The sequence below is a fragment of the Fusarium oxysporum genome, chromosome VI (genome assembly GCF_013085055.1).
Source record: "Fusarium oxysporum Fo47 chromosome VI, complete sequence".
Taxonomy (NCBI): Eukaryota; Fungi; Ascomycota; class Sordariomycetes; order Hypocreales; family Nectriaceae; genus Fusarium; species Fusarium oxysporum.
In genome coordinates this window covers 407,091-431,859 of record NC_072845.1, presented here as the reverse complement: position 1 = coordinate 431,859, position 24,769 = coordinate 407,091, and the positions used below count along the sequence as shown (strand labels likewise).

At 40.2% G+C, this 24,769-nt stretch overlaps 7 protein-coding genes across 7 annotated transcripts; 3 read left to right on the top strand and 4 right to left on the bottom strand.

Moving 5' to 3' along the window:
* Positions 1–2,921: 2,921 nt before the first annotated feature.
* On the bottom strand, positions 2,922–4,905 carry FOBCDRAFT_240646 (general substrate transporter; the record flags this gene model as incomplete). The annotated part of the gene is made up of 8 exons (XM_031187420.2): positions 2,922–3,067; positions 3,132–3,333; positions 3,382–4,104; positions 4,159–4,288; positions 4,342–4,566; positions 4,621–4,670; positions 4,729–4,755; positions 4,816–4,905. The coding sequence occupies 8 exons, from the start codon at positions 4,903–4,905 to the stop codon at positions 2,922–2,924; spliced, it is 1,593 nt and encodes a 530-aa protein (XP_031038555.2).
* A 1,354-nt stretch (positions 4,906–6,259) lies between these two features.
* On the bottom strand, positions 6,260–7,450 carry FOBCDRAFT_137680 (uncharacterized protein; the record flags this gene model as incomplete). The annotated part of the gene is made up of 3 exons (XM_031187421.2): positions 6,260–6,298; positions 6,355–7,131; positions 7,199–7,450. 3 exons carry the CDS (start codon positions 7,448–7,450, stop codon positions 6,260–6,262), a joined length of 1,068 nt encoding a protein of 355 aa, XP_031038556.2.
* Positions 7,451–7,996: 546 nt separating this feature from the next.
* FOBCDRAFT_184278 (uncharacterized protein) lies at positions 7,997–10,339 on the top strand (the record flags this gene model as incomplete). Its single annotated transcript, XM_059608594.1, has 5 exons — positions 7,997–8,070; positions 8,132–8,632; positions 8,768–9,195; positions 9,258–9,870; positions 9,916–10,339. 5 exons carry the CDS (start codon positions 7,997–7,999, stop codon positions 10,337–10,339), a joined length of 2,040 nt encoding a protein of 679 aa, XP_059465066.1.
* A 1,275-nt stretch (positions 10,340–11,614) lies between these two features.
* Positions 11,615–13,393, bottom strand: FOBCDRAFT_137526 (putative arginine permease; the record flags this gene model as incomplete). Its single annotated transcript, XM_031187424.3, has 3 exons — positions 11,615–12,070; positions 12,127–12,817; positions 12,903–13,393. 3 exons carry the CDS (start codon positions 13,391–13,393, stop codon positions 11,615–11,617), a joined length of 1,638 nt encoding a protein of 545 aa, XP_031038559.3.
* A 1,756-nt stretch (positions 13,394–15,149) lies between these two features.
* FOBCDRAFT_250985 (uncharacterized protein) lies at positions 15,150–16,988 on the top strand (the record flags this gene model as incomplete). Its single annotated transcript, XM_059610931.1, has 4 exons — positions 15,150–15,222; positions 15,283–15,594; positions 15,650–16,548; positions 16,635–16,988. The coding sequence occupies 4 exons, from the start codon at positions 15,150–15,152 to the stop codon at positions 16,986–16,988; spliced, it is 1,638 nt and encodes a 545-aa protein (XP_059465065.1).
* A 483-nt stretch (positions 16,989–17,471) lies between these two features.
* Positions 17,472–18,674, top strand: FOBCDRAFT_275027 (uncharacterized protein; the record flags this gene model as incomplete). Its single annotated transcript, XM_031187430.2, has 1 exon — positions 17,472–18,674. One exon carries the CDS (start codon positions 17,472–17,474, stop codon positions 18,672–18,674), a length of 1,203 nt encoding a protein of 400 aa, XP_031038565.2.
* A 203-nt stretch (positions 18,675–18,877) lies between these two features.
* FOBCDRAFT_275026 (peptidase M24, structural domain-containing protein) lies at positions 18,878–20,253 on the bottom strand (the record flags this gene model as incomplete). The annotated part of the gene is made up of 3 exons (XM_031187431.2): positions 18,878–19,216; positions 19,267–19,980; positions 20,041–20,253. 3 exons carry the CDS (start codon positions 20,251–20,253, stop codon positions 18,878–18,880), a joined length of 1,266 nt encoding a protein of 421 aa, XP_031038566.2.
* Positions 20,254–24,769: the final 4,516 nt, after the last annotated feature.

Sequence of the window (24,769 nt, the reverse complement as noted above, 5' to 3'; positions counted from 1 at the left end):
TTATAAGCTAGATTTACCCCTAATAATCTAATATTACCTAGTATATTATATCTTAATACTAGAATTAGCAGCAGATATAATATATATTAAAACCAGTAATAAACTATAATAAATTACAAAACTAGAAGTTTATAAGGCAGAAGCTATTAGGGATATAAATAAAATTAATAGATAAACTATATACCTAATTAAATAGAAAAACTACCTAGAAAATAAAAACATATAAGAACCCCCGAAATACCTTATAAATGCCTAGCAGCTCCTAAAAAACTTTTACCAAAATCTAATAAAAAGAAGGCATTTAAGAAATTATCCCTAAGACCTAAAGATAACTAGTCTATATTATTAGGAATATAATCTATCTAGAGCTTATGTATTATAGTATCCTTATAAGTATCTAATATAAATAAAATACTATCTTCCTTTTTAACCTCCTAAAGACTATAATATATAGCTTTAGAATACTTTTCCTTTACCTTAGTATAAATCTTTTAAATATAGGATAAATACCTAGTAGCTACTATAAGATAAGATTATAAAGCTGCTATTTCCTTATAAAGCTTTAAAAGGTTATTACTAGCCTTATCTTTATTTACTTCTAATTTCTTCTTTTATTTTATAAGGGTAGATACTAAGAAAGGCTAAATTAATTAGGAAAAAAAATCTAAGGAAAAATACTTATAAGATAATATAACTCTTATATTATTATAAGGTTTTTACTTATAAATATATTTATTATACTAACTAAAGTCAGGAGATATTAAGTATTTCTCCCTAGTTCTTACTTAAAAATAATAAGTATATAATATATCTGCCTGCTTGCCAAATAATATAATAGATTTAATAAGCTTTATAATATTATAATCCTTTTTAAGTCTTTCTAACTTGCATTTTATATAAGTTTTATAGGAATACTGCTTAGAGATATAATTAGATATTATATAATATAATAATAAAAGGTTTAAGTTAGAATGCATTAGATAAAATTTAGGTTAAATAGGATATATAGGTCTTAAGGATAAGACCTAACAGAGGAAAGAGATTATATTATAACCCCTGCAGTTATATTATATATACCCTATAATTTTATCTAATAATCTACTAATTATAAAATAAGTTATATAGGATAACTATTATAAGGATGCTATTATTTTATAAAGTAATATATCCTAAGGATAACTGCGTCTCCCTAAGGTAGTATCCTGGCACCTAGGACTCTTAGTATATAGATTATATTTATTAGTACTTTTATAGACTTAGCTTACTAGCTATTAATAAGACTTCCTTATATTAATAAGCCTAATATGTATTATTTAATTATTAGGAGATGTGATACCTAACCTGCTTAGTATTAAATGCCCTATGCACTCTGTAAATATAAACCTAGTATGGACTAGTTTCCCTGTTTAAAACCCTATTCGTTATAATAAGGCTAGGATAGTATTATATTATAATTAAATGCCATAGTAGTAGTAATATAAGGTCTTAAAGGGTATCTTATAGTTAGTTATAATATATTATAAACTTAAATTTAGGTTATTTTAAAAGACCTAAAGGGCAAAAAGGATTCTAGCTTTATTTAAAGACTATATTATATTATATTATTAATAATTATTTAATTAGATAAAAATATTATAAAATAGGGAATTTTTAACTTATTATCTTAGATAACCTATATACTTATTAACTATATTACCTTTTTTATAATTATATCTTTAAAATAATATATCTTTTACTTTAATTATTACTTAATAAAGTTATAAGCCTAATACTTATTAACTAGTAATATATTATAATTAGCTAATAAAGAATTAATTATATTTTTTATAAATTATAATTATATTAAAAATCCTTATAAATTTAAATTAAAAATAAACTTAATTATTATTTTTTCTTTTAAATTAGATAGTCTTTATAAGACTAGGATAGTATTATATTATAATTAAATACTATAGTAGTAGTAATATAAGGTCTTAAAGGGCATGTTATAGTTAGTTATGGCATATTATAGACTTAAATTTAAGTTATTTTAAAGGGTCTAAAGGGTAAGAAGGATTCTAGCTTTATTTAAAGATTATATTATATTATATTATTAATAATTATCTAATTAGATAGAAATATTATAAGGTAAGGGATTTTTAACCTACTAACTTAAATAACCCACTTACTTATTAATTATATTATAATAAACTTTATAATATAATAATAAAAGTTTAAAAAAACTAAGGAAAAAAAGATAATAATAATTATTATAAATTTAATAACCTTTAATTATAAGATCCTCTTACTTATATTGCCTTATTAAAAGCTAATTAATAAAGGCTTCCTTAATACTAAAATAAAGTAACTTAGTAAGCTAAATAGGAAGTTACTTAAAGGGGCAAATCTAGGCCAGAGGGAGAGGAAGCTCATTAAGGCCCATGGCTTATATGATAAGTAGCTCGAGGCCATCTAGTGGCAGGCCAAGAAGGTACTGGAGTTAACCGAGCCCTGATGATAGATAGACCAGGCTGGTCATAGTCTTCGACTATAAGGGCGTAAAGATAAGGGGGGTAGTATACTGCAATATAGATAGAAGAGGGGTGATTGCAAGGTTCTATAGGAGGAAAATATAATAGGTTTCTATAACAGCTCTATAATCTATTAACTTAATAATAAGTTTATTATATTGTTAGGCGCAGTGTATAATGCCTTATCTTATGGTTGTGTTTGAAAACACCTTATATTACTTGACCTAATAAGATTTAATTTTATAGTCTGCAGTTGCTTACCTCGAGTGAATAATTCACGCTATCAGACACATCAGGATTATGGTTTCAGCTTCCTGAACTACTAACACTATTGCACATCTGTTTTAACAGCATGCCTGCATCCCTGTATTATAAGATTGCCGACTACCAGAAAGTAGCTTTCTAGCCCTTCTAAACCTTATCGACATGTTCAGTCTTAGGATCAATGTCTTCCTTCGTAATACCCCCTACTGCAACTCCAGCCAGTCGAGTCGGTGTGAAGTTGGCACGTACATCATCTTGTGCGAAGAGTTCATCCATATCCTCCAGAGCAAGTCCTGAACATTCCTGTTAGTAAGGCCGAGAGAATTCTAAAGGCAGAGTTTTAGCTCGAGAACCCACCTTTAGTTTCGGGAACAAAGACCCAAGCAAATACAACCATCGTAAAACAGAACGAGCCGTAGACAAAATAAGTGCCAAACCCTCCCTTGCCAAGCGTAGCAAACATGCTTGGTGTGCTTTTGGCAACCACAAAGTTGAACAGCCATTGGCTGGCAGTCGCCATGCCCATCTGGAGAGCTCGCATACGAGCAGCAGGGATTTCCTAGATGCTGTTAGTTATGAAATGAAATCAGACAATATAAGTCATTACCGAGCAGTAGGTCCAGACCACAGGACCCCAGCCAAACTGATAGACAGCAGCAAAAATATAGATGGCCACTATGGCAACGTAACCTGGAGCTCCAACAGGAGAATCAGGCTTAGGAGGGTCGAATCGAACATAGAATCCGACGTAAAACAACGCCAATCCTTGCACAACAGCAGTCCATAAAAGACTCTTGCGTCTCCCAAGTGTGTCCGTTACAAAGAAGATAAAAATGGCACAGGACACCATCTTTACAATACCATAGATTCCGGTGGCGAACAATCCAGCTGAAGAGGACGATAACCCTACGGATTTGAAGATTGTAGGTGAGTAATATGTCATCGCATTGGTACCAGTGAGGTTACTCCACATCATGAGCATGATGCAGAGAAATGTGCGACGTCTATATGACTTGACGGTGAACGCTTCTTTAATCAGAATCCAGCCTGTGCTGTTAGCGGCTAATAATCCCTCTTCCTCGAGCTGTAAAGAAATTTTATCCATCTCATCCACTATATAAGGATGGTCCTGGGGCAATCCTCTCAGCTTGGAAAGAACCATGATGGCCTTGTTTGGGCTTTTCTGGGCAAGAAATCGAGGCGATTCGTTGGCAAATACCATGCCGAAAGATAAAATGACAGCAGGAAGAGCCTGCAAAGCAAGGGGTATGATGTATTGTGCGTGTCCCTTGACGTGAAGCAGGCAGCCGTAATTGATCCAGAACGCGAGCTGTCTCAAGACATTAGTCTATCTGTTAACCATTGACTTTTTATCGCAACTCACCGTCAAGCCTGTAACAATAGAGAGCTGGTAGAAACCAGTAAGCAGACCTCGGATGCCACGCGGAGCGTTCTCAGATACATAAAGTGGGCTAACGGTGGAGGCGATGCCGACAGCAATGCCAGTGATAAACCTATGCCAAGTTAGCACGGTAATGTGACAATCTGTGAGCCGTTACCAACTTACCTTCCGATATACATGAGTGAAAGATGGCCGCTAGCAGCAGCTTGCATGGCAACACCAACGAATACCAGAAGAGCGACAGCCATAAGGGAGAGCCGTCGACCGATAAAGTTGGCTAGCCACATGGATATAATACAGCCTAGAAATGATCCAGCCTGGATGGTTGAGACAATGTTCGAAGAAAGATTGGCGATTTCGGCCGCAGGTTTATCGGTTAGACCATACTGTCTTTGCCGTCTGTTAGTTCAGATAGAGACTTGACATCAAGGCGTAGCTACTGACTCTTTGAATGTAGGCATGGTAAGTACGCCTCCCATAACACCCATATCCATCTAAGGGTATTAGTTATTCTCATTCTTGGTTATTGTGTTAATGAGTTCGTATGCTTACGCCGAAGAGGAGTGCACCACCGCATGCCTGTAATCAGTAGTTAGTAAGTCGATCTGCCAGAGGCTTCTACAACAGTCACAAACTTACTATCAAACTAACCAATACAGTCCTCACATTGTAGATCTCTGGGGGGTCGTTCTTCGTTGCGTCGTTGCGCACAAACCTTTGCAAAAACATGATGAGTCTAGATGGTGAGACGATCTGGTGCGGTAAAGCTACTGATCAAACTCATTTATTCGTGACAAAACCATAACCTTTTAACTATCCCGACTCTGTAACTTCTGCGCTCAGTCACGAGTCAGTTCTAGAGGCCGAGGCGCCTCAAGTCTTAACGGCAATAGACGGCGACTGGATCTATCTCATTCAAGCCTACCCCGCAAACGCCTTCCAAGGATAGCGCCATCTATCTAAACCTTATGCAGGTCTAGGCTTGTAAACCCCACCAAATACTCTTTCCTCGCATCATTGCCACTTCGCTTAGTCCGGGGAAGGGAGTGACTAGGCTGTGAATACTGGGGAAGGGCGGCTGTAGACGGGGTATCACGCAACGAATTCGAGATATCCATTCCCCGCTCATGTGACATATCCTGCCAAGCCGGTGACTCGGCGCATTTGGGTTGCATTTCCACCAATCAGATTGACCACAGAAGATTAAGGACATCGACACTGGCCATGATCTCATTCTCCGAGGTATCTATTGCCGTCTTGACCCCACATCTTGTCCGTAGGCTTGGATGTGTTTTCGTGCTGCATCAGTTAGACTTGAGGGTTTACGGAATATTGCTGGTTAGTCCGGGGGCCTGAGTCTCCGCCAGGCAGTCCTTCGGTCTTTTGAAAGTATTACATGGGATAAATAGAAGTTATTTTAAAGAAAAAGTTATTATGCACTCCTTAAATACATATCATACTTCACTACTACGACCTCTTTAGTAATAAATAATTACAGCTTCCTCTTTTATAATATTATTACCTATTATTTATTTCTCCATATAGTATTAATTACTTCAGCCACCTTTACGAAGTATAAACTTATATAGACTATAATAGGGTAGTATAGTTAAATATCTTAGCAGCTTATAGTGGGTAGTAACCAGGCTGACCTGCACTGTTAAAAGCAGCGCCGATTTAGGACTAATCTATATACTTAGAGCTACTAAAGAGTATGCTCACCTCTGAGCCAAAAATGGCTCAGAGGCATTTCTATCTCCTAAATAGACAACAGATCCGCTTAAAATGTAGAGATATGTACCTAGAAGTCGCTACTCTGTAGCTTACAAAGCCTATGCTATTGCTAAGAGGAAGGTGCACATGTACAATACTATGATACTAATACCTTGTGACATATTCAGTAACAAAATACCTTCCAACGATGAACATTACTTCTGCAACATCCGTCTTCTAACATATACTGGATAGTCACAGCGCAGCGGAACAAAGACATCTTTCGAGCATTTGAACTTTACAATTTGGCCATTACTTATGCTCGAAACCTTGCCCTACACTGAACTTTGATCCTTCCTACGCAATGTATCTACAGTCCATCCAAAGGTCTATAGACCTTCATCCAACGCTAGAATCCGTCAGCATCCCACTGGAAGTCACTCGTAGAAGAAAGAAAACACTCACAGTATCATAAGGTTTCTCAGGGTCGACGAATCTCACATCTGTCGCAAGGCGAATCTTATTCTCAGGATCCCGATTCTTGCAGCTAGCATGGACCATGTAAGGATTATGGAAGATGACGTCCCCTGCCTCATACTCGGCAATGAGCCACTTCCTCTGTGTCTCCTTGCCATAGGCGACCGTGTCTCTGCTCAGAAAGCCACCATCATTCATATTCTTGTTGAAAGCACTGACCCGTTCCTCGTCGGTCAAGTTATGTGCGTTCTTGGCAAAATCATCCTCCGTTTTCTTGCCAACATCGGTTGAGCCTTGCAGGTACATAAGACCACCTCCCTCGAGGGAAACGTCACCAATGGGGATCCAAGCAGTCAGACTGGTGGGAGGACCTGCTCGAAGGTACATTTGATCAAAGTGAACCGGCGTTAGCTCACTGTTGGGCACAAACGCCCGTAACATCGTGCGTTGCAGCATGTGAGGGTTCTTCCAGCCTGTAAACTGACGGACGAAGTCGTGCAGCTGCTTATTTTTGCAAAACTCAACGTAGAAGTTGGCTTCGTGTGCCGAAATCATAAGATCGACGTATCGTTCACTGTCCGGATCGTCCTTGAGGCCGAAAAGACGGCGAAGGTTACCCGGAGGGAGGTATTTTCGGGTATCTGCACCGGAGTAAATGCCATCAACTAGGTCGCTACCCTCCTGGAGAAGACCGCTGGGAGCCATGTGTGTAAAATAGTCCCGGCGGCAGTCAAGAGAGGCTTCCTTGTTGATGCATCCCTTGACCTACGCACAGAAAGATTAGCAGCATGTTCATGATGCTTCCAGCGTTCATGTTAATGGATATACTGACGAATAGGTAACCATCTCTTTCGAATCTCTCATGCATTACCTCGATTGGAGTGTCCTTGGTTGTTGGTTGAAGATAACCAATCATATCGGACTCCATGGGCCCATAGTTCGATTCGAGATTCAAAGTTGCTGGGTCCTCTGGAAAGTAGTGCCCATAGGGATCTTGAGAGGCTCCGTTCAATACCTTGAGATTGTGAGCTGAAAGTGTCGCAGGCTCTTCAGCGGGCAGGATCTCGGTACGGCTGGGGGCCATATTGAAAGGTATCACGCTGAAAAGTGTTTGATGAGAGAGGTTATAAGAGCAATGGCTGGATAACTCGGACTTGAAAAGTCAGGATATGTCATGGCATAACGGATTGATTGATCATCAATTGACGAGTAGTGATGCTGTTCTTATATCCACTCCCGCAGACAACTCAAAGCGAGTGGTTACGATATAGTTGTCCGACAAGCTCCACTGAATTTCATATTCAATGGATCCAATTACAATCTTTCTAACGTAATTTCTAATGCACATTGGGTCAAGCCGTCGAATGGTCATTCGCAGAGCGCTAACCCACACAAGCAAAATGATTTCATGTCAGCATTATGTCCGTCTATAGCCGTCTACAGCCTAGTGTAGAATCTCGGCAATAGATGGTTATAGTTGCCCCAGTCCTTCCCCGCAAGGAAAAAGTTGGGGGTAACACATTCTCCGTGCTGCTTCAACCAATGGTACCTTGGTCAACCCTGGACTTTATCATCGTGCTCGACGGATTTACTGCTAAAGTTGGTCCTTTCAATATTTTTATCTGGAGCTATGACAAAGGGTTTGGGTTTCAGGCAGTACCGAGCGTGCGTTCGATGCCGTTCGCGGAAGACGCGTTGCGACTTGTGGGCCACCCCGCACCTCAGAGGTTAAGAGGAATAACTATCGCTGACTGATTGATTATAGAGGCTCTGGTGGTGATGCTGGAAAACCTCCTTGTGCAAAATGTCTTAGAGAGGGTGCCGAATGTATTCTTGCAGGTTCCCGAAGAGGAGGTGATTATTCTCACCATCGTCGCTCGCGTCAAACTACCAAAGACTATCGAGGAAAGACAGCCCGTTCGGTATCTTTAAGCGACCACGTCTCTCCGCAACAGACAAGCATTGCAAAACCCAGAGAAGATAACGTCCATGACAAGCTACAGAACCCTAGCGATGCTCTGCTTGTGCTTGCACATGCAGCTGGTCAACCTGAAGATGAAGATGGCTTGGACCAGAATCAGCATGCGTCCAACGAATATGAGAGCCAAGTAAATGGAACAGAGGCGTCACCATCAACCATCACGATGCAGATAGCTCGACCTGGCCACCTACAACCAGGAATGGCCAGTGAGGCAACCGTCAACGATTACCCTCCGGTCAAAGATAGGACTCTCGATCCGATCATTCTTATACAGTTATTGAGGCAGTAAGTAAACCAATCTGTGAATGAGGCTAATCGCTGAACTCAAATATACCATTTCACCCAATACTAGCTTATACGCAGTTTGCACCTGAACATGAGAGAATTTATAATCGTCCCATAGCTAACACTAGCCCCAAGCTATGCAGACAATTTCCACTGTTTCTTTCCCATAGTCCCCACGGATGTATTAAGACCAGAATGCATCCTTGAGACAATTAAAACGGAAACGTTTCTCCTCACAGCTATCCTAATTGTTGCCTCAAAAGAGCGGCCTGACCTCACAGAAACGCACAAATCCATCTGGGAGTACATGAGAGGTCTGATTCTGAACGTGGTCCTGGGCAGGGCTTCCGTCCGTAAGGTCGGGACCGTCGAGGGCCTGTTACTAATGGGTGAATGGACCCTGCACAACCGGACCCAAGTTGATGATGGTGATGAAGCTGCGGCCTGGTCAATCGTTGGTCTGGCTGTGAGACTCGCATACTTGCTACGTTTAGAGGATAGTGGCTTCAAGGGAGAAGATGTCGAGCTTGATTCTGTTCATCGAGAAAGACTTGCCTGGACATGTAAGCCTCCCATCCCCATGGCATAGATAAACTGAGCATCAAGCTCATATGTACCCTTTCAGTCACATATCTCTCAGACCGTCAGATCTCGATTCGAATGGGCCAAGCTTTTTGGTGCCGAGGTCCCGCTCTCTCAGCACGTTTCACTGCCCGAGACTTCCCGACGCTGCAGCCTACACGGTCTCACGATGAAGACTTTGCTTCGTTTATTCAAGCTCAAGTCGAATTAACGACGCTCTTCGGTAACGCACACGATATTCTCTTTGCCTCCAGATCAAGGACCGCTGAGCTCATGATGCGAGGTGACTACACCAAATACGTCGATGACACAACAAAAGCCATGTATTCGTGGCAGCATGCATGGGCATCTTTGTCCATCTCACCCCATCTCAAGAGTTGCTTGATTTTAATGCAGGAATATCTTCGTCTCTATGTGAACGCATTTGCGTTTCAAGCCGTCATCTACCGTGCATCCATCAACAATGGTACTGGCTCTGATTCTTCGAATGATTCTAGGCCAAGAGCTTCTAAAATATTTCCTGACTCTGCAATGGCGAGTCCCGATGCGCGACATATTTACGAAGCTGCCGATGCTGCAGAGGCGTTGATCAGGATTGCGACAGATGACATACATCCCGAGAAGCACCTGCGCTACATGCCTGCACGCTTCTACCTGTAAGTGTGTCTGGGATCATGCTAAATGGATGCTGACTGGGACAGTTACGAGATTCATTCCGCTGTTTTCTTATACAAAGCTCACGCCTGTGGTGCCATTTCTTCAGGAAAGCATACTCATTTAGCATGTCTAATGGGTCGCTTTATTTCAGTTCTCAAAGTTGCCGCAGTTGATGAGAAGCACATCGCGGCGTCATATGCGAGGCTTTTGGAGGGACTGTGGTTCAGACGAACGCATACTTTGTCGGTCAACAATGAAAATCTGAACAACATCAATGACGAACTGGGAAATTCTGCGATGGCAGATACACTGCCAACCGTGGGAACAGATGCTTCCATAGCTCAAGTTCCTTACTTTGACGATCTTGGCCTGCAATCATTTGATTGCACAGATACAATGGACGGTTTATTTTCAATGCCGTCAGTTGCTTCATGGGATCCGATCTCTTTCTTCAATATCACAGCTTAATAATGAGATTCAGACTTTGACAATACTGTATTTGAAGTTTCCCACAGCATTTCTTTTCTGACTAGGTAGTGCTTTCCCGGCGTCCTCTATGTACTACTTGTGGTTTTAAATCAATAATACATTTACTAAAGAGGCTATACCTGATAATATCGCTTAGATTCGGGCTTGACGTTTATGAAAAGGATAATTATATATATCACGGGCGTATATAGTAAAGCAGTCCCCCAGTAAAACCTCTCTAGGTAAGAAACAAATTAACATTTTAACTTCTAATAGTTAGTTCCTAAAGTACTCTCTTTTATAAAGATTTATCATACTTATTATAAAATATCCTTTTCTTAGTTAATTATATTTTTATATTAAGACAAGATGCCTAACTTAGTGGTTACAGATACTCGACATGTGGTGTAGTCCTACAATGATGAGGCCAGCTACGGGCGGGGCCCTAAGCATATAATGCAGTCGTGATAGGTAGAGAGCCGATATCATGTTGGTCCTACCGTATTGAACCTTGACATTGCAAGAATCAATGATCACAAGGAAATTGCACGTCATTCGAGCTATGCTTGTACTGATAGAGGGTGACATGCCTAACTGAAAATAAAGGCCGCTAAAAATTTGAGTACTGTTTATATATTAACATAATTACATACCGCGTACTAAGGATCTTTCTTCATTTAATAATTACAGCTTGATTGTGTGATCATCGCAAGGCATGCATGCTTGATTAATACAATCATCATCTTTGTTCTCCACATCGGATTAATCCCTAATCAAGCATGTAGACCAGAACTGCACCGCATTTCCACTTCCGCACCAATCAGAATCTCCATTTTCTTACCCCGAATTTCCCCTCTGGAAATGCGTCGCGTTTCTTCCACGAAGGCCCGTGCCAACCATGTAGACGACCGCGCTCTACCATGCAGTACCCACCTGCCGGTCAGCGAAAAAGAAATTCCCCATACAAAATGTCAAACTTCACTTGCACAGTGCTTGGCCAAAATTGAAGTTATTTACATGGAACAGATCGTGTCTTATTAAGAGTTTTATGCTGTTTCATATTTGAATGTTCATTTGTATTTTACATAAGCAGTTTGGTCGCATGGCACTAATGTAAAATTTCTCAAAATGTCTCCTTCATCACCCAGCCTCCCCAAAATTTCACCAAACTTTTATCTATAGCAGCTTCCTTTAATCGCCTTGAAAATGCCGCAATTCAGTTCAACCCTAGTAAGTGAAGAGCCCGCTGTTCAGACATAGCCAACTGCAAATCCTCTACCAAAAATGCACTAATTGAGCCATCTCGGTCCAGAATCCAACAGGCTCACCCAACAAAGAGCTTTCATAAGCTTCAATCTGAGGACGTTCCCAAATCAGATCTACCTTATGAGGCTTGATATACTTCGTTTTCTTGACTACCTTCCACCCAATAAAAAGTATTAGAGCAACGATCTGCATTGCATAGTTCTGAAAGAATGCTTCGACGCTCCACGAGCGGAATGCGTAGTACCCGTAGGTGAAGAGAATTGTGGTCTGGATGACAAGTGAAATCCAGGCGCCATAGGGTTGAAAGTAGCCATAGTAGGGACGGCTCTTGCGGTCGACGTTTTGAGCTACACATGCTCTGTGGTAATTGATGAAAGTTATGGACATAATGACGAACGAAATCAGTCCACCGCCAGTGATCAGAGCGATAAGCCATGTCAAGACAACAGCTGAGCTACTGCTGACCTGAGTGAAGCATGTCAACAGAACGTTAAGAATTCATGAAGGTAGTGCACACTTACCTGTAGGAAAGATAAGAGAGGAAATAGCATGACAATGTAAAAGCAATACACTGGAGTTCCTCTCTTGTTACAATACCGTAGGAACCGCGGTGCCCGACCTTCAAGGGCTAGTGAATACAATGCTCGAGTAGCACAATAAGTATATGTATTACCAGCTGAGAAGATCGAAGTGAGGATCAAGGCATTGACAATATGGGGCAGAACTCCAACGCCAAGTGTCTCCATAGCAATAACATATGGCGAGGCTGCAGCAGTACCGCCACCTCCCCCACCATAGTATAGCTCGACCAGAGTTGGGTGATTATATGGGACAACAATACCAACAGCCAAGGCCCCGATAACGAAGAATATGCAGAATCGGTAGTAAACGGTGATAAAGGCGGATTTGATATATGTAGATGGTCGTTGTGCTTCTGCAGATACCATTGAGATATATTCGGGACCAACAACCGTAAATGACGCAGTAAAGAGGGCAGCAAGAAATCCTTCAAAGCGGCCAAGGTCGCCGGTCGATAGATAACTCGCAAATGGGGTCGAGAAATGTCGAAAGCCGTATGCATCACCCTGAGGGTTGCCGCCAACCATCGTGATAAAGGTGAATGCGAAAAGAATAAAGATAAGTATGAGTTTTCCGCCAGAAAGCCAGAATTCTGCCTCGCCATATCCGCGTACCGCTACGATGTTGATAAGTCTGTTGTCACAAAGTCAGCAACTCTTGGTGGTTTTGGAACTCCGGAGGCGAAGTCAACCATCAGAAATAGTAGAGGAGGCCATACCCATAAAGAATAATAACAACAGCACAAATACCAGCGGTTGGCCCTGGTTTTGTAATCTCTGGACTCCAAAAGGATATAACCAGATTCAGAGCAGTGATCTCGAAGGGGATTAGAAATGCTTCATAGAGAAAAAAGTTCCACCCCGCAAGAAAGCCCAGGGCATCATCGACCCAGTAGCCCGCAAGTCGAATAAAGCCACCGGCGACTGGCATATATGTGTTCATTTCGGCCACGGAGTTATTGACGAGGGCAAGAACCATTGTGTAAAGCGTAAAGGCGAGCAAAAGATTGGCAGGGCCACCCTTGGCCAGCCCACCCCCGATACTGATGAAGAGGGCTGTTCCGATAGAACCACCAGCCGCGATAAGTTGAATTTGTCGATTGTTCAACCTGCGGCGCAGATGACCCGTCTCAGCCAGGCCATCGCCCTGACCAATGCTACCAAGATCAGCAGAGCCCACGTTGTCTTGCTTCTCTTTGTCCGAGTCCATTGGGGCAGACGAATGAGGATCCATGGCGTTCAGCATAGAAGAAAAGATAGAAAATAGACAAAATGATGTAGCGTAATGGGAAATGAGAATTCAAGATGGAAGAGACGGAATGCAATGGGAGGTGTACGGATGTTAAATAGTCAAATGAGAGATGATAAGCTCGAGTCCCACCTCCGCACCATCGTTCCATTATCCCTGTTATTCCCTAGTGGCTCTAACCGTACCGGATGAGCGGGTCGGCTTTCGACCTATCGAAAGGTAAACAAGCCTCTTGGTCTCGGAATCCCTCCTAATAATGATTCTAGCCATTGGGTGTTGAATCAAACAGCCGGGCCACTAAGATCCGGAACCGTCTAGACAAGCTGGGGAAATCCGGGGAAGTCTGCGGTTTTGCCCCTTGACTCTGTCCAGAGGCTGAAAAGCGACATGCGGGTGGCCCAGAGTGTCGATATTTGCAGTGGTTCTGGTTTCAATCTAATTTTCTACGATGTTATTGCTCCCTTTCGTCGCTTTCCATCCTTCATCGAAGAGTTACTAAGTTTATCTTTCGTCTACTCCTTATCTCTGCCATTGATACTGCCACGGATCGGAGTCTCCGCTCCTGGTCATCTTCCGCCATTTCTTGAAGTGCACCTTCCGGTTGGAAAGGGGCGAAAGATTGGAGTAGAGAGCCTTGTTGGCTGCACGCCACCATTTTCCCAACCCTGTTTTGTACATGCCGAAGGTGGGCATATCATAGTAGGGCCTTTTCTTTTCTCTTCTCCTCAGGCACGGTTTAATGTCGCTAGCCTCCGGTCACTGTTAATGATGAATGTTTGTTTAGTTATGCAGTGCCTTGATCGATGCTGCCTGGGGTAACTGTGGAAGTCCAGTATTTCGATTTTGACAAGACCGGCTACATGAATCACGCACTAAATTTGCATTCAACGCAAACCAAACAAGAACTTTGCATACCATGAATCAAGAAATCCGAATACCGATCCTTACCTCTTAAACACGGTCTCTCCCATATGCCAAGGTTGTCTGTTGCGTGGAGTTTGTAACCCCGCTCTTCGTAGAATAGGTCTATACTCAAACAAGCATAGGATCGCCACACGTTCCGCTCACGTGGTCGCAATCATCACCCAAACTTAAACCTTAGAACGGAAGCGGAACTTCGGGGTTTCAACTTTCAACTCCATGTTCCCACCTACCTCGGAGACGCGTTTTATCAACTATTCATGCAACGAGCCGGTCAGCACCTCCAGTCAATAATGGAGAACGTCACCCGTGAGCGAGACTCACGAAGTCGACAGGCGTGTGAACCCTGTCGGTGAGTAATCCTTTGGCGCAGAGTAGCTGGATCACTGATAAAATTCCTTGTATAGTGCCAGGAAGACTAAGTGTACAGCTGAGAGGCCCGCTTGTTCTTGCTGCACGCGTATCGGCCGGACCTGCAGGTATCGTTCCAGAGTGGCGCGACCCAGCAATGCATCTAACAAGAAGTGAGTTACGATTTTTGTCTGCTATCTGTGGCTGCTGACTCGAAATCAGGGCGAAAAAGGCGACTTCTCTACGAGACAAGTTTCAGGATTTGGAATCACAGGTCCAGAACATTTACGACCTGTTACAGTACGCCATCTGTGTCCAATTGATTCAACTGTCAGTTGCTGTTGCTGACAAGGGAGAAATGCACCCAACGATGGCTCAGCTTTACCTTCACAAGCCCCTGAGCCTGAACAGGAATCGATAATAGAGTCAGCCGAAGCACAACAAGATGTCTTCGATGCTGACGAAGTCAATATTCCAGATCAAGATCCTTCAATCCCATCTACATTCGCCCCCATCGAGTAAGTCCTAACTTCTTTCAACGACTGCGTCGAGATTACTGACGCTTCGTTTAAGCCCAGATGTACCACTCGAAGCGCTCGCCGATGTTGTTGACATCTACTGCAGGATGATTCATCTGCAACCTCTGCCCTTATTCCGACCAAACGAATTATTAGATTATCTGAGGTCTTCGACTCGACATCTTCTTTATAGCTTCCTGGCACTTGGCCTCTCGCTCAAGGCACAAATCGCCCATCTCCCAACACGGTCGGATTTGATCGAGAACTACGCACGCTGTGCCAGGGACGAGGTTCAAGATCTTGCTTCGCAGGGGATCGCAAGGCTCCAAGTTGTCCAGTCATTGTGTCTTCTCGCCTTGAGTGACATCCTGAGTAATCATTGACCACCAAGCCTAATTTGCTGAGTTGTCTAACAATAGTTGATTAGTATGCAAACCATATCAAGCGCAAATGACGATTGGAACCGCATCTCGACTCGAAGCCTGTCGTTTAGCGGCCAACGATGCGTTCTCCGAACCCGTCGACACCGACCTAAGTCTTCGATGCTCCTGGAGCGTATACATTCTTGAAAGAGTTTTCAGTCCTCGCTTCTGTGTCTCAGACGAAGAAATACCCGGTCCAGACTTCCCGCAAAGTGCGCATATACCTCCACCATCGTCTTCAAGTGGTAGCGAAGATTATCCATCGGATCTCTACAATCCTTACACCTCCAGCGTTGACCACGGTGTTACTGCTTACTACATAAGAATGGTTTCAAATTGGGGTCATATCTCGCTTTGGTTGCACCATATTCAATATGCAAAGCCTGAGTCTCCGTGGTTACCAGGATCGAAGTATGCACAGCTCATTGCGAGGGTATACGAGTGCGATTCCCAGCTTCCAGCAGGACACTTGCTGCGGAACGTCGCCTTCTCTAAAAGGTCTCCGACTGAAGTCCTGCAGCAGCGAGAATATTGGATTCCGTGGGTACTGATGCAAGTCCAGTGTCATGCATACTTATCCATCCTTAATCACCCTTTTATACACCTAGTTGCTGTACGTAATTGCTCCAAGGGGCTTCAATCTGGAATTTTCCTACAGCATACCATAGATGCAGCCAGATTCCACTCGAATTGGGTATTCCACTTCTTGCGACTCTGCGATGAGCATCAACTCGAGCTGCGTGATCCTTTTATCGGGCACTTGGTTGCCGCAGTCGCTACTATTCCCTGGCTGCTACAATTTGTGGAGGATAAGCAAGTATCTCAGAAAGCCGCACATGATGTCACCTGGTGCAGCATGTACTTGTCCCGCATATCACAGACGTGGCCTTATATATATCAGAAGGTAGATACTTGAATGGTAGCTACTCGCTGCTTTTGTGTCAAGATGACTCACAATACTTGTATTGACTCGGCTAACAATGAACGCAGTTAGAGTTGATACAGAGTCTGCAGCTCATCGCCGAGTATCATGGTCAGAATCTACACGACAACGGACGGGGAGTGACTTTCCCTCCAAGGTTGCTATGGGAGTTACTGGATCCTGACATGTGCCACAAAGGTCCTCAAAGAGGAGGTCCAGAACAGGCACCTCAGGCCAGAATCCAGATCACCACCCATATGACACATCCGTTGGCGGAATCGTCAACACGGCCTACAGCTAGTGATTTAGCTCCGGACTTGAGTAGCACCTTTGATGAGAATGGTGGGGATCCGGAGCAGGTCTACATAGATGACTTGGTGAGCCACTTCATGCTCTATAGCGGCTATGGGCAAATTGCGTAATGCCAGGAGTATATAGTTCTGCATATCTATCTAAAAACAAGTTTTTGTTAACACACGCACCTGAAGACATGTAAATCTTGACAAAACTCAAGCTTGGCCTGAATTGACTCAAGTCTTTCTGCCACAATACACTAAGGTAGCTTGCTTAGACTGGACTAGAACAAGTTTTGTCTCATACGCTAGGGTTAATTTACTCCACGCCCAAGTTCCAGACAAGGTTCAATTTCCGACAACTACCGGAACAACGTAGGATGAAGGGTGGGATCCGGCCGATCAGATGACCGGCACCTTTCAAGTGTCTGACAGTAAAGGAGTCTCGCCGCGAGTGAGAAATACGTACCAGACACATTCTCTTTGCTGTGCTGCGCCTTGTGTCGTGCAACATCACTAGACGCCGCGGCACAGTATTTAGACGGCGTGCTCCAGCCTAGAATAACGAATTTGTATCAATTCAATTTGTAGGTTTATTGCAGATCAAAACTAATGTCCCACGCTGCAAATCTTCTTTACCTGCCGGTTAGTGTATCCGCCCTGATCTTTGCAGAGCTTGACCCCCAAGACATCCTCCATCTCCGACAAACATGCAGTGTAGTCCATGCCAAAACCATCACAATATTTGCCAGGCGCTTTTTCACCGCGCGCAGAATCACATCAGATCATGAAAGCCTTCAGAAGCTCGAGAAAATATCCAAACATCCTCGCCTTGGCCAATACATTCAAACGCTAGAGATCGTTATTGACCATGCGTCACTCTTTAACCAGTATATGGCGAACACGCACGCAGTCAAGAGAGCACTAGACAACAGTGACTCAGAGGTCTTAGTCAGGACTGAGTGCGGCACAGAATGCTTGTCACGAGCATTATTGAACCTGACAAACTGCAGGAGAATCGGAATCAGGAGTGCATATCGGATACAAGGAGCTGGTCAACATATCAGCACGAAGCGGGGACCCGAGACTGCCCAGATCTTGGCAAATGAGGCAAAACTTGCTTACCGCATCATTCAAGCTGTTCTTACTGCTGTCGCGATAAGCCAGCTTCAGATTGAGATACTTGATATAAGAATCGGCAGCTCAGCGGAGATCAAAAGCTGCATTACTCCTGATCTACTCATTGGACCATCTGTCGCTATTATTGCCAAGTCTCGGCTTATTAGTCTTCGCCGGCTACATCTTGTCCTAAACCCCAACAACCCAAAGCTTGCGACAGATTCCTCGGCATGGGTACCGAGTTTCCTTCATTTCATCGGGTTACTACCTGATCTATCTGAGCTGGCTTTGGAGTTCGAGGGACGTGACACGAGAGGACGGTTCGCGCAACTCTGCACCCTGATGCGCATTCCAAAACTGCGGGCGTTGACAGTTGGCTGGACCGACTGTACAAGCATGGAACTGACCTTCCTGCTCCTTCGACACAGAAAGACGCTTCGGGAGATCAATTTCGACTCTGTCGGTCTTATCGATGATGTAGAGGCTTGGCGATGGCTTGTCGAGACTATTCGTGACAGCCTCAACATTGGCTTCTTTTCGATGACAGAAAGCTTGATTAGGGGCCAGGAGTTGATTGAACCGCACGGGGCTGGGCTCCTATCCCAACGGCTGGAGGCTATTGACACTCAAGGTTTATGCGATATCGCTGATTTCTTAAGTTATAGAGAGACAACTAGATGGGCTTCTTGCTGTTAAGAGACGTACATTTCTTAGGCAAGACGACGGTTGTCGATTTTGATAGTTGACAATCCGGTGTAGTCTTCCGTGAAGCAGCCGTTGTTGCTTATTAAAACTGTTCAATGCTCCAATTAAAGGCTGCCAAATGTGCTGAAATAGCGAGAATGTCAATTCCTTTCAGCTTCATGTATACATCTTGACAACAGTTGAAACCATCTGATCTAATCTAGTAAAGAAGACTCAAAGGGGAACTCTGAAAGAAGTTTGATGCCTGTTTCGGTAATTAATACCTGTTGCTCAAGCTTGACACCCTCGGTTCCCTCCTCCTCGCCGATATAACTTTCTACGCAAATAACCATACCCGGCTCGATAACACCATCATAGCCTGCATCGGGGAAGTCACCGTGGTGATAGAGATAGGGGTATTCACCTGTCAGCCCACATCCGTGGGCGGAGAGATAATAGCGATTCTCGTAGTATTTAGCTGGGATGTCCCAAGATTGATCAGAGTATTCGCGAAATGTCATGCCTGGTTTGAGGATTCTCATATTATGCGTAACCTATACACGGCGTCAGAGGCCTCTCCGTGTTGGGGAGAAGGATAACCTACCTGCTCATGTGCCACTCTATAAAGCTCCTTTTGTTTCTCGCTGGGAGGGTCGGGCCCAGCATGAAACGTCCGTGAGAAATCAGAATAATACCCGTGGCAGCCAACCACGTCAGTGTCAAGAGCAACAAGGTCGTTAGGTTGTATCTTGTAGCTTGCTGTCTCTTGAAACCAAGGGTTGGTGCGCGAGCCTGCACTTAACAAGCGCGTCTCGCAATAATCTCCATTTTGTTCAATAACAGACTTATGTAGCACTGACCAGAGCTCATTTTCAGTCAGGCCTGGACGAATTGCCTCGCGCAACTTTCCCACAGCAACCTCGGTGGCGCGCAAAGATGCAACTACACACTTGACCTCCTCTGGAGACTTGATAGCGCGTGCCATTTCGACAGGCCTTTGCGCATCTACGATCTTAAAACCAGAGTCGCGAAGTTGTATAGCAGTATTAGCATTGAGACGCTCCAAACCCACTGCAATCTCAGCCGTGGGCTTGTCGATGATTTGGCTGATAAGCTCGGCCATGTCCAACGCCCAAGCCTTTTCTCGTTCTTCGATCTTGGGACCGGCGGCGACGAAGCTAGCCGTTTTCGCAGCGCGTACTTCGTCGACTGTTTCGTATCCGTCAGCGAGATGAGAGCACCCTGTAAACTCGAAAAGGATCGATCGTTTGGCCGTGAGAAGGAGGTAACGAGATGGGGCATTGCGCATGCTAAAGATCTGTTGTTGCAAAGTGAATTAGTATATGGTCACAGCTAAGCTTGAGAGATAGCTACCTACTTGCATGTTTCGGGTACCAGTTGCATAGCGGATGTTGACAGGATCAGATAGGATGACAGCATCAACGCCGTACTTGACCATCTGCTCTCGAAGTCGACCTTGGCGATAGAGGCGGACTTGTTTGAGATCGATACCCTCGCTCTCCGGGGCACGATCCAAAAGTGCGATACCAGAGAGATCAGTTCTCTCAGCATGCCAATCGAAGTTAGCCATAATGAATAGGTGATCCAAGACTCGATGATGGAAGTTTGACGGCGAATGACAGCAGTTTTGTAAAAACTGTCACAAACTACAGTACTGAGAGGACGTTGAGATGGTTAGAACAATCGAGGGTATTTTATGAAGCCCTCTATACCTTAACCCGAGAGCGTTACTAACACACACGCTCTGCATGGTCGGAATTATCGAGCTTCGGTGTTTCCCGAACATCAGTCTCTGCAGCAAGATGGCGAGTGTAGCTACAGCTAGGAGCAGTTTAGTTGGCTTTCGGGCTTTGCCTTGTGGCTATTTCATTCCGAACCCGCTCACGTGACGGGCCGGAGTTTCGGCGCTGGGCAACTTGGAGCCATTGTGGGCGAGATTTGTGATATGACCTACAGCTGAACGATGTCATGATTAGTTCGTTCTTAGTTTAAAATTTTCAGTGGCGGAACGCTTGTCCACTCAACAGCAGCGACGCGGTTTAGCCAGTCAAGGTGCAGCCTTCCCGATTTCTAACCCTAAGAACTATTAAGAGGTGATTTAAGTCAAATCGCATACCAAAATAGGGTTGCAGGGTATGGAAATTTGGTTTAAATCGCTTTAGTTAAAGCTAAGTCGCTAATTAGTTTAGATTAGCCCTAACTCTATACTTAGGGTTAGCTAGTGCTAACTTAGGGTTAAAGTAATATAGAGGAAAGAGGACTTTAATTTATAGAAAAAAGAATAAGACTGCTTTTCTTTTTACTTTTTATTCCTAATATAAAAGAGATAATATTAAGTAGTAATAAAAGATATTATATAACTTAACCTAAACTAGTAGATACTTATCTACTAGTTATATTAAGTAGCTATTTAGCCTAGTATTAGTATTAAGTTATATTTTTAATTTCTCTATTAGCTAAAGGGTTTAATATTTAAGAATGTTAAAGATTACTTTAAATATTAAAATTATCTAACTTAAAGCTTATTATAATATCTAAAGATAATAGCCTAGTAGTTAAATAGCTTATTATATGAAATAAATATAATTATAATATATATTAATATCTTATTATTATATAAAATAATATTATTTAAATTAATAAGAGGTAAGGTATAATATAATAAAATAATAATTAATTTAAGTATAACTTATATAATAAGTAAATTTAATAGATAAGTAAATACAATAGCTTACTTTTTACCTTATACTTAGTTTTTTAAAAGCTTATAAAAATCTTAACTTAAGCCTAAAATAATTAAAATTCAATTAAATAATATATAGCTTATAGAATAAGTTATATAAATCTTTTTAGATTTTTTATTAACTTATTTTAAATACTTTTAATTAAAAATAGATTTTATATTATATAACTAAGTGTTTTTAAATAAAGTAAAATAGTTAAAATATTAAAAAAAATACTTTTTATAGTAAATAATTATATAATAATAAGCAGGTTAGCTAGGAAGTAAAAAAATAAAAGAGTAGCTTATAAGTAATTATTACTTAGCTAGCTTATATAAAGCTTTAATTATAAGGTAAATTATTATTACTAATAGCTTAATAATATATTAACTAAGATATTATAATAACTTAGTAATATTATATTAATAACCCTAAGTAATATGTTATTTAAATATAAAAGTAGGAAAGAATTAATAAGTTAATATAAGTCTATTAATTATTATTACTTAAGCTTTTACTAAAAGGTATATTATATTAAATAAAAAAAAGTATTTAAATACTAGGCTATTTACTTTATAAATAAGTAATAGAGCTTATTAAATTATTATACTTAAAGAGGTTAAGAGTAATAGGGTTATAAGTATAACAAATATAGTTTTAAACAGGGAAACTAGTCCATACTAGGTTTATGTTTGCAGATAGTATAGGGCGTTAATACTAAGCAAGTTAGTTATTATATCTCTTAATAATTAAGTAATACATATTAGGCTTATTAATATAAAGAAGTCTTATTAATAGCTGGTAAGCTAAGTCTATAAAAGTGTTAATAAATATATTCTATATACTAATATCCTAGGTGCCAGGATGCTACCTTAGGGGGATGTAGTTATCCTTAGGATGTATTGCTCTATAGGATAATGGCATCCTTATAATAGTTATCCTGCATAACTTATTCTATAATTAGTAGATTATTAGATAAAATTATAAGGTATATATAATATAACCGCAGGGGTTATAATATAATCTCTCCCCTCTGTTAGGTCTTATCCTTAAGACCTATATACCCTATTTAACCTGAATTTCATTTAGTGCATTCTAACTTAAACCTTTTATTATTATATTATATAATATCTAACTATATCTCTAAGCAGTATTCCTGCAAAACTTATATAGAATGTAAGTTAGAAAGACTTAAAAAGGATTATAATATTATAAAGCTTACCGAATCTATTATATTATCTAGTAAGTAGGCAGATATACTATATACTTATTATTTTTAAGCAGGGACTAGGGAGAAATACTTAATATCTCCTGACTCTAGTTAGTATAGTAAATATATTTATAAGTAAAAACCTTATAATAGTATAAAAGTTATATTATCTTATAAGTATTTTTTCCTAGATCTTCTTTTCTAATTAATTTGGCCTTTCTTAGTATTTACCCTTATAAAATAAGAGAAGAGATTAGAAGTAAATAAAAATAAGGCTAGTAATAATCTTTTAAAGCTTTATAAGGAAATAGCGGCTTTATAGTCTTATCTTATAGTAGCTGCTAGGTATTTATCTTATATTTAAAAGATCTATGCTAAGGTAAAGGAAAAGCATTTTAAAGCTATATATTATAGTTTTTAGGAGGTTAAGAAGGAAGATAATATCTTATCTATATTAGATGCTTATAAGGATACTATAGTATATAAGCTCTAGATAGACTATATTCTTAATAATATAGACTAGTTATCTTTAGGTCTTAGGGATAATTTTTTAAATACTTCCCTTTTATTAGATTTTAGTAAAAGTTCTTTAGGAGCTGCTAGGCATTTATAAGGTATTTTAGTAGTTCTTATATATTTTTATTTTCTAGGTAGTTTTTCTATTTAATTAGGTATATAGTTTATCTATTAATCTTATTTATATCTCTAATAGCTTTTGCTTTATAAACTTCTAGTCTTATAATTTATTATAGTTTATTTCTGGTTTTAATATATATTATATTTACTACTAATTCTAGTATTAAGATATAATATACTAGGTAATATTAAATTATTAGGGGTAAGTCTAGTTTATAGATATCCTTTTTTTTCTTTTATTTAATTTTAACTAGTCTGAGATATTTATAGTCTAACTTATGACTTAGTTAGTCTATTTTAATGTTTTTAGTAGATAGGTAAACCATATCCCCCTCCGAGAAGGTTAGTTTTTTTAACCTCTTAGGGTTATAATGCCATTATATCTGTTTTTTAATATATTTAAGTTCTATTTTTATTTCCTTATATAGGTTTTTTAACTTATTACTTTTAATTATAGCAGCTAGGTTAATTAATTTAGGTTCCTATGTATTATAATATATATCTGGTATAAATCTAAAATTTGCATCTAATGGTATAAGCTTTGTGCTTTTATTATAAGTAGTATTATAGGCTAGTTAGGCGTATAATAGCTTTTTAACCTAATTATCCTATTTATAGTTAATATAATACCATAAGTATTACTCTAGTACTTAATTTATCTATTTTATCTATCTATTTATTTAGGGTCTAAATACTATTAAGAGTTAATAATTTAATCCTAAATATAATATAAGTACTTACTAAAATTTTAATATAAAGGTAGGTCCTCTATCTAATAGGATTTCCCTTAGTAGTCCTTTTTCTCTTACTACCCTATCATAGAAGATATAGGCTATAGTTTTTGCATTTATTACCTCTCTATAAGGTAAGTAAATAGAAAACTTTATAAGTCTATCTATAATAACTATAATACTATTATAAAAGATTCCAGTTAAGGGTTTTTCTAATAATAGTAATTTAGTTATAAAATCTATTATAATTAAGCTCTATAGGCATTCTACTACTTCTAGTAGTTATAGTTCCCCATATGGTTTATATCGTTATGCCTTTATTCTTATACATAGGTTATATTACTTAATTGTTTTTTCTACTTCTTTCCTTAGGACTTTATATCCTTATTATAGTAGTTATTTAAGGGTCTTAGTGACTCCTTGGTATCTATATAGTAGATATAAGTGGAATTTATAAAGGAAGTTATATACTTTATTTTTTAGGATTTCTCTTATTAATATTATTTATATCTATCCTAATATCTGCATTAGTTAAGTAAACTAGTATTTTTCTTTCTGATTTTTTTCTAGGAGTTATTCTTTGGTTTTTAATGCGCTAAAGTCATAGTCTAGTTATCTACTAATTATATTTACTCTTCTGTTATCTAAACCTTTTTTATAAATAATCATAAAGTCGAATTTATATAGATATTCAGCATAATATAATTATTATCGGTTAAGTTCTTATATTATGGCGAAGTGTGAAATATTCTAATAGTTAGTATAGACTTTTATTTAGTATATACT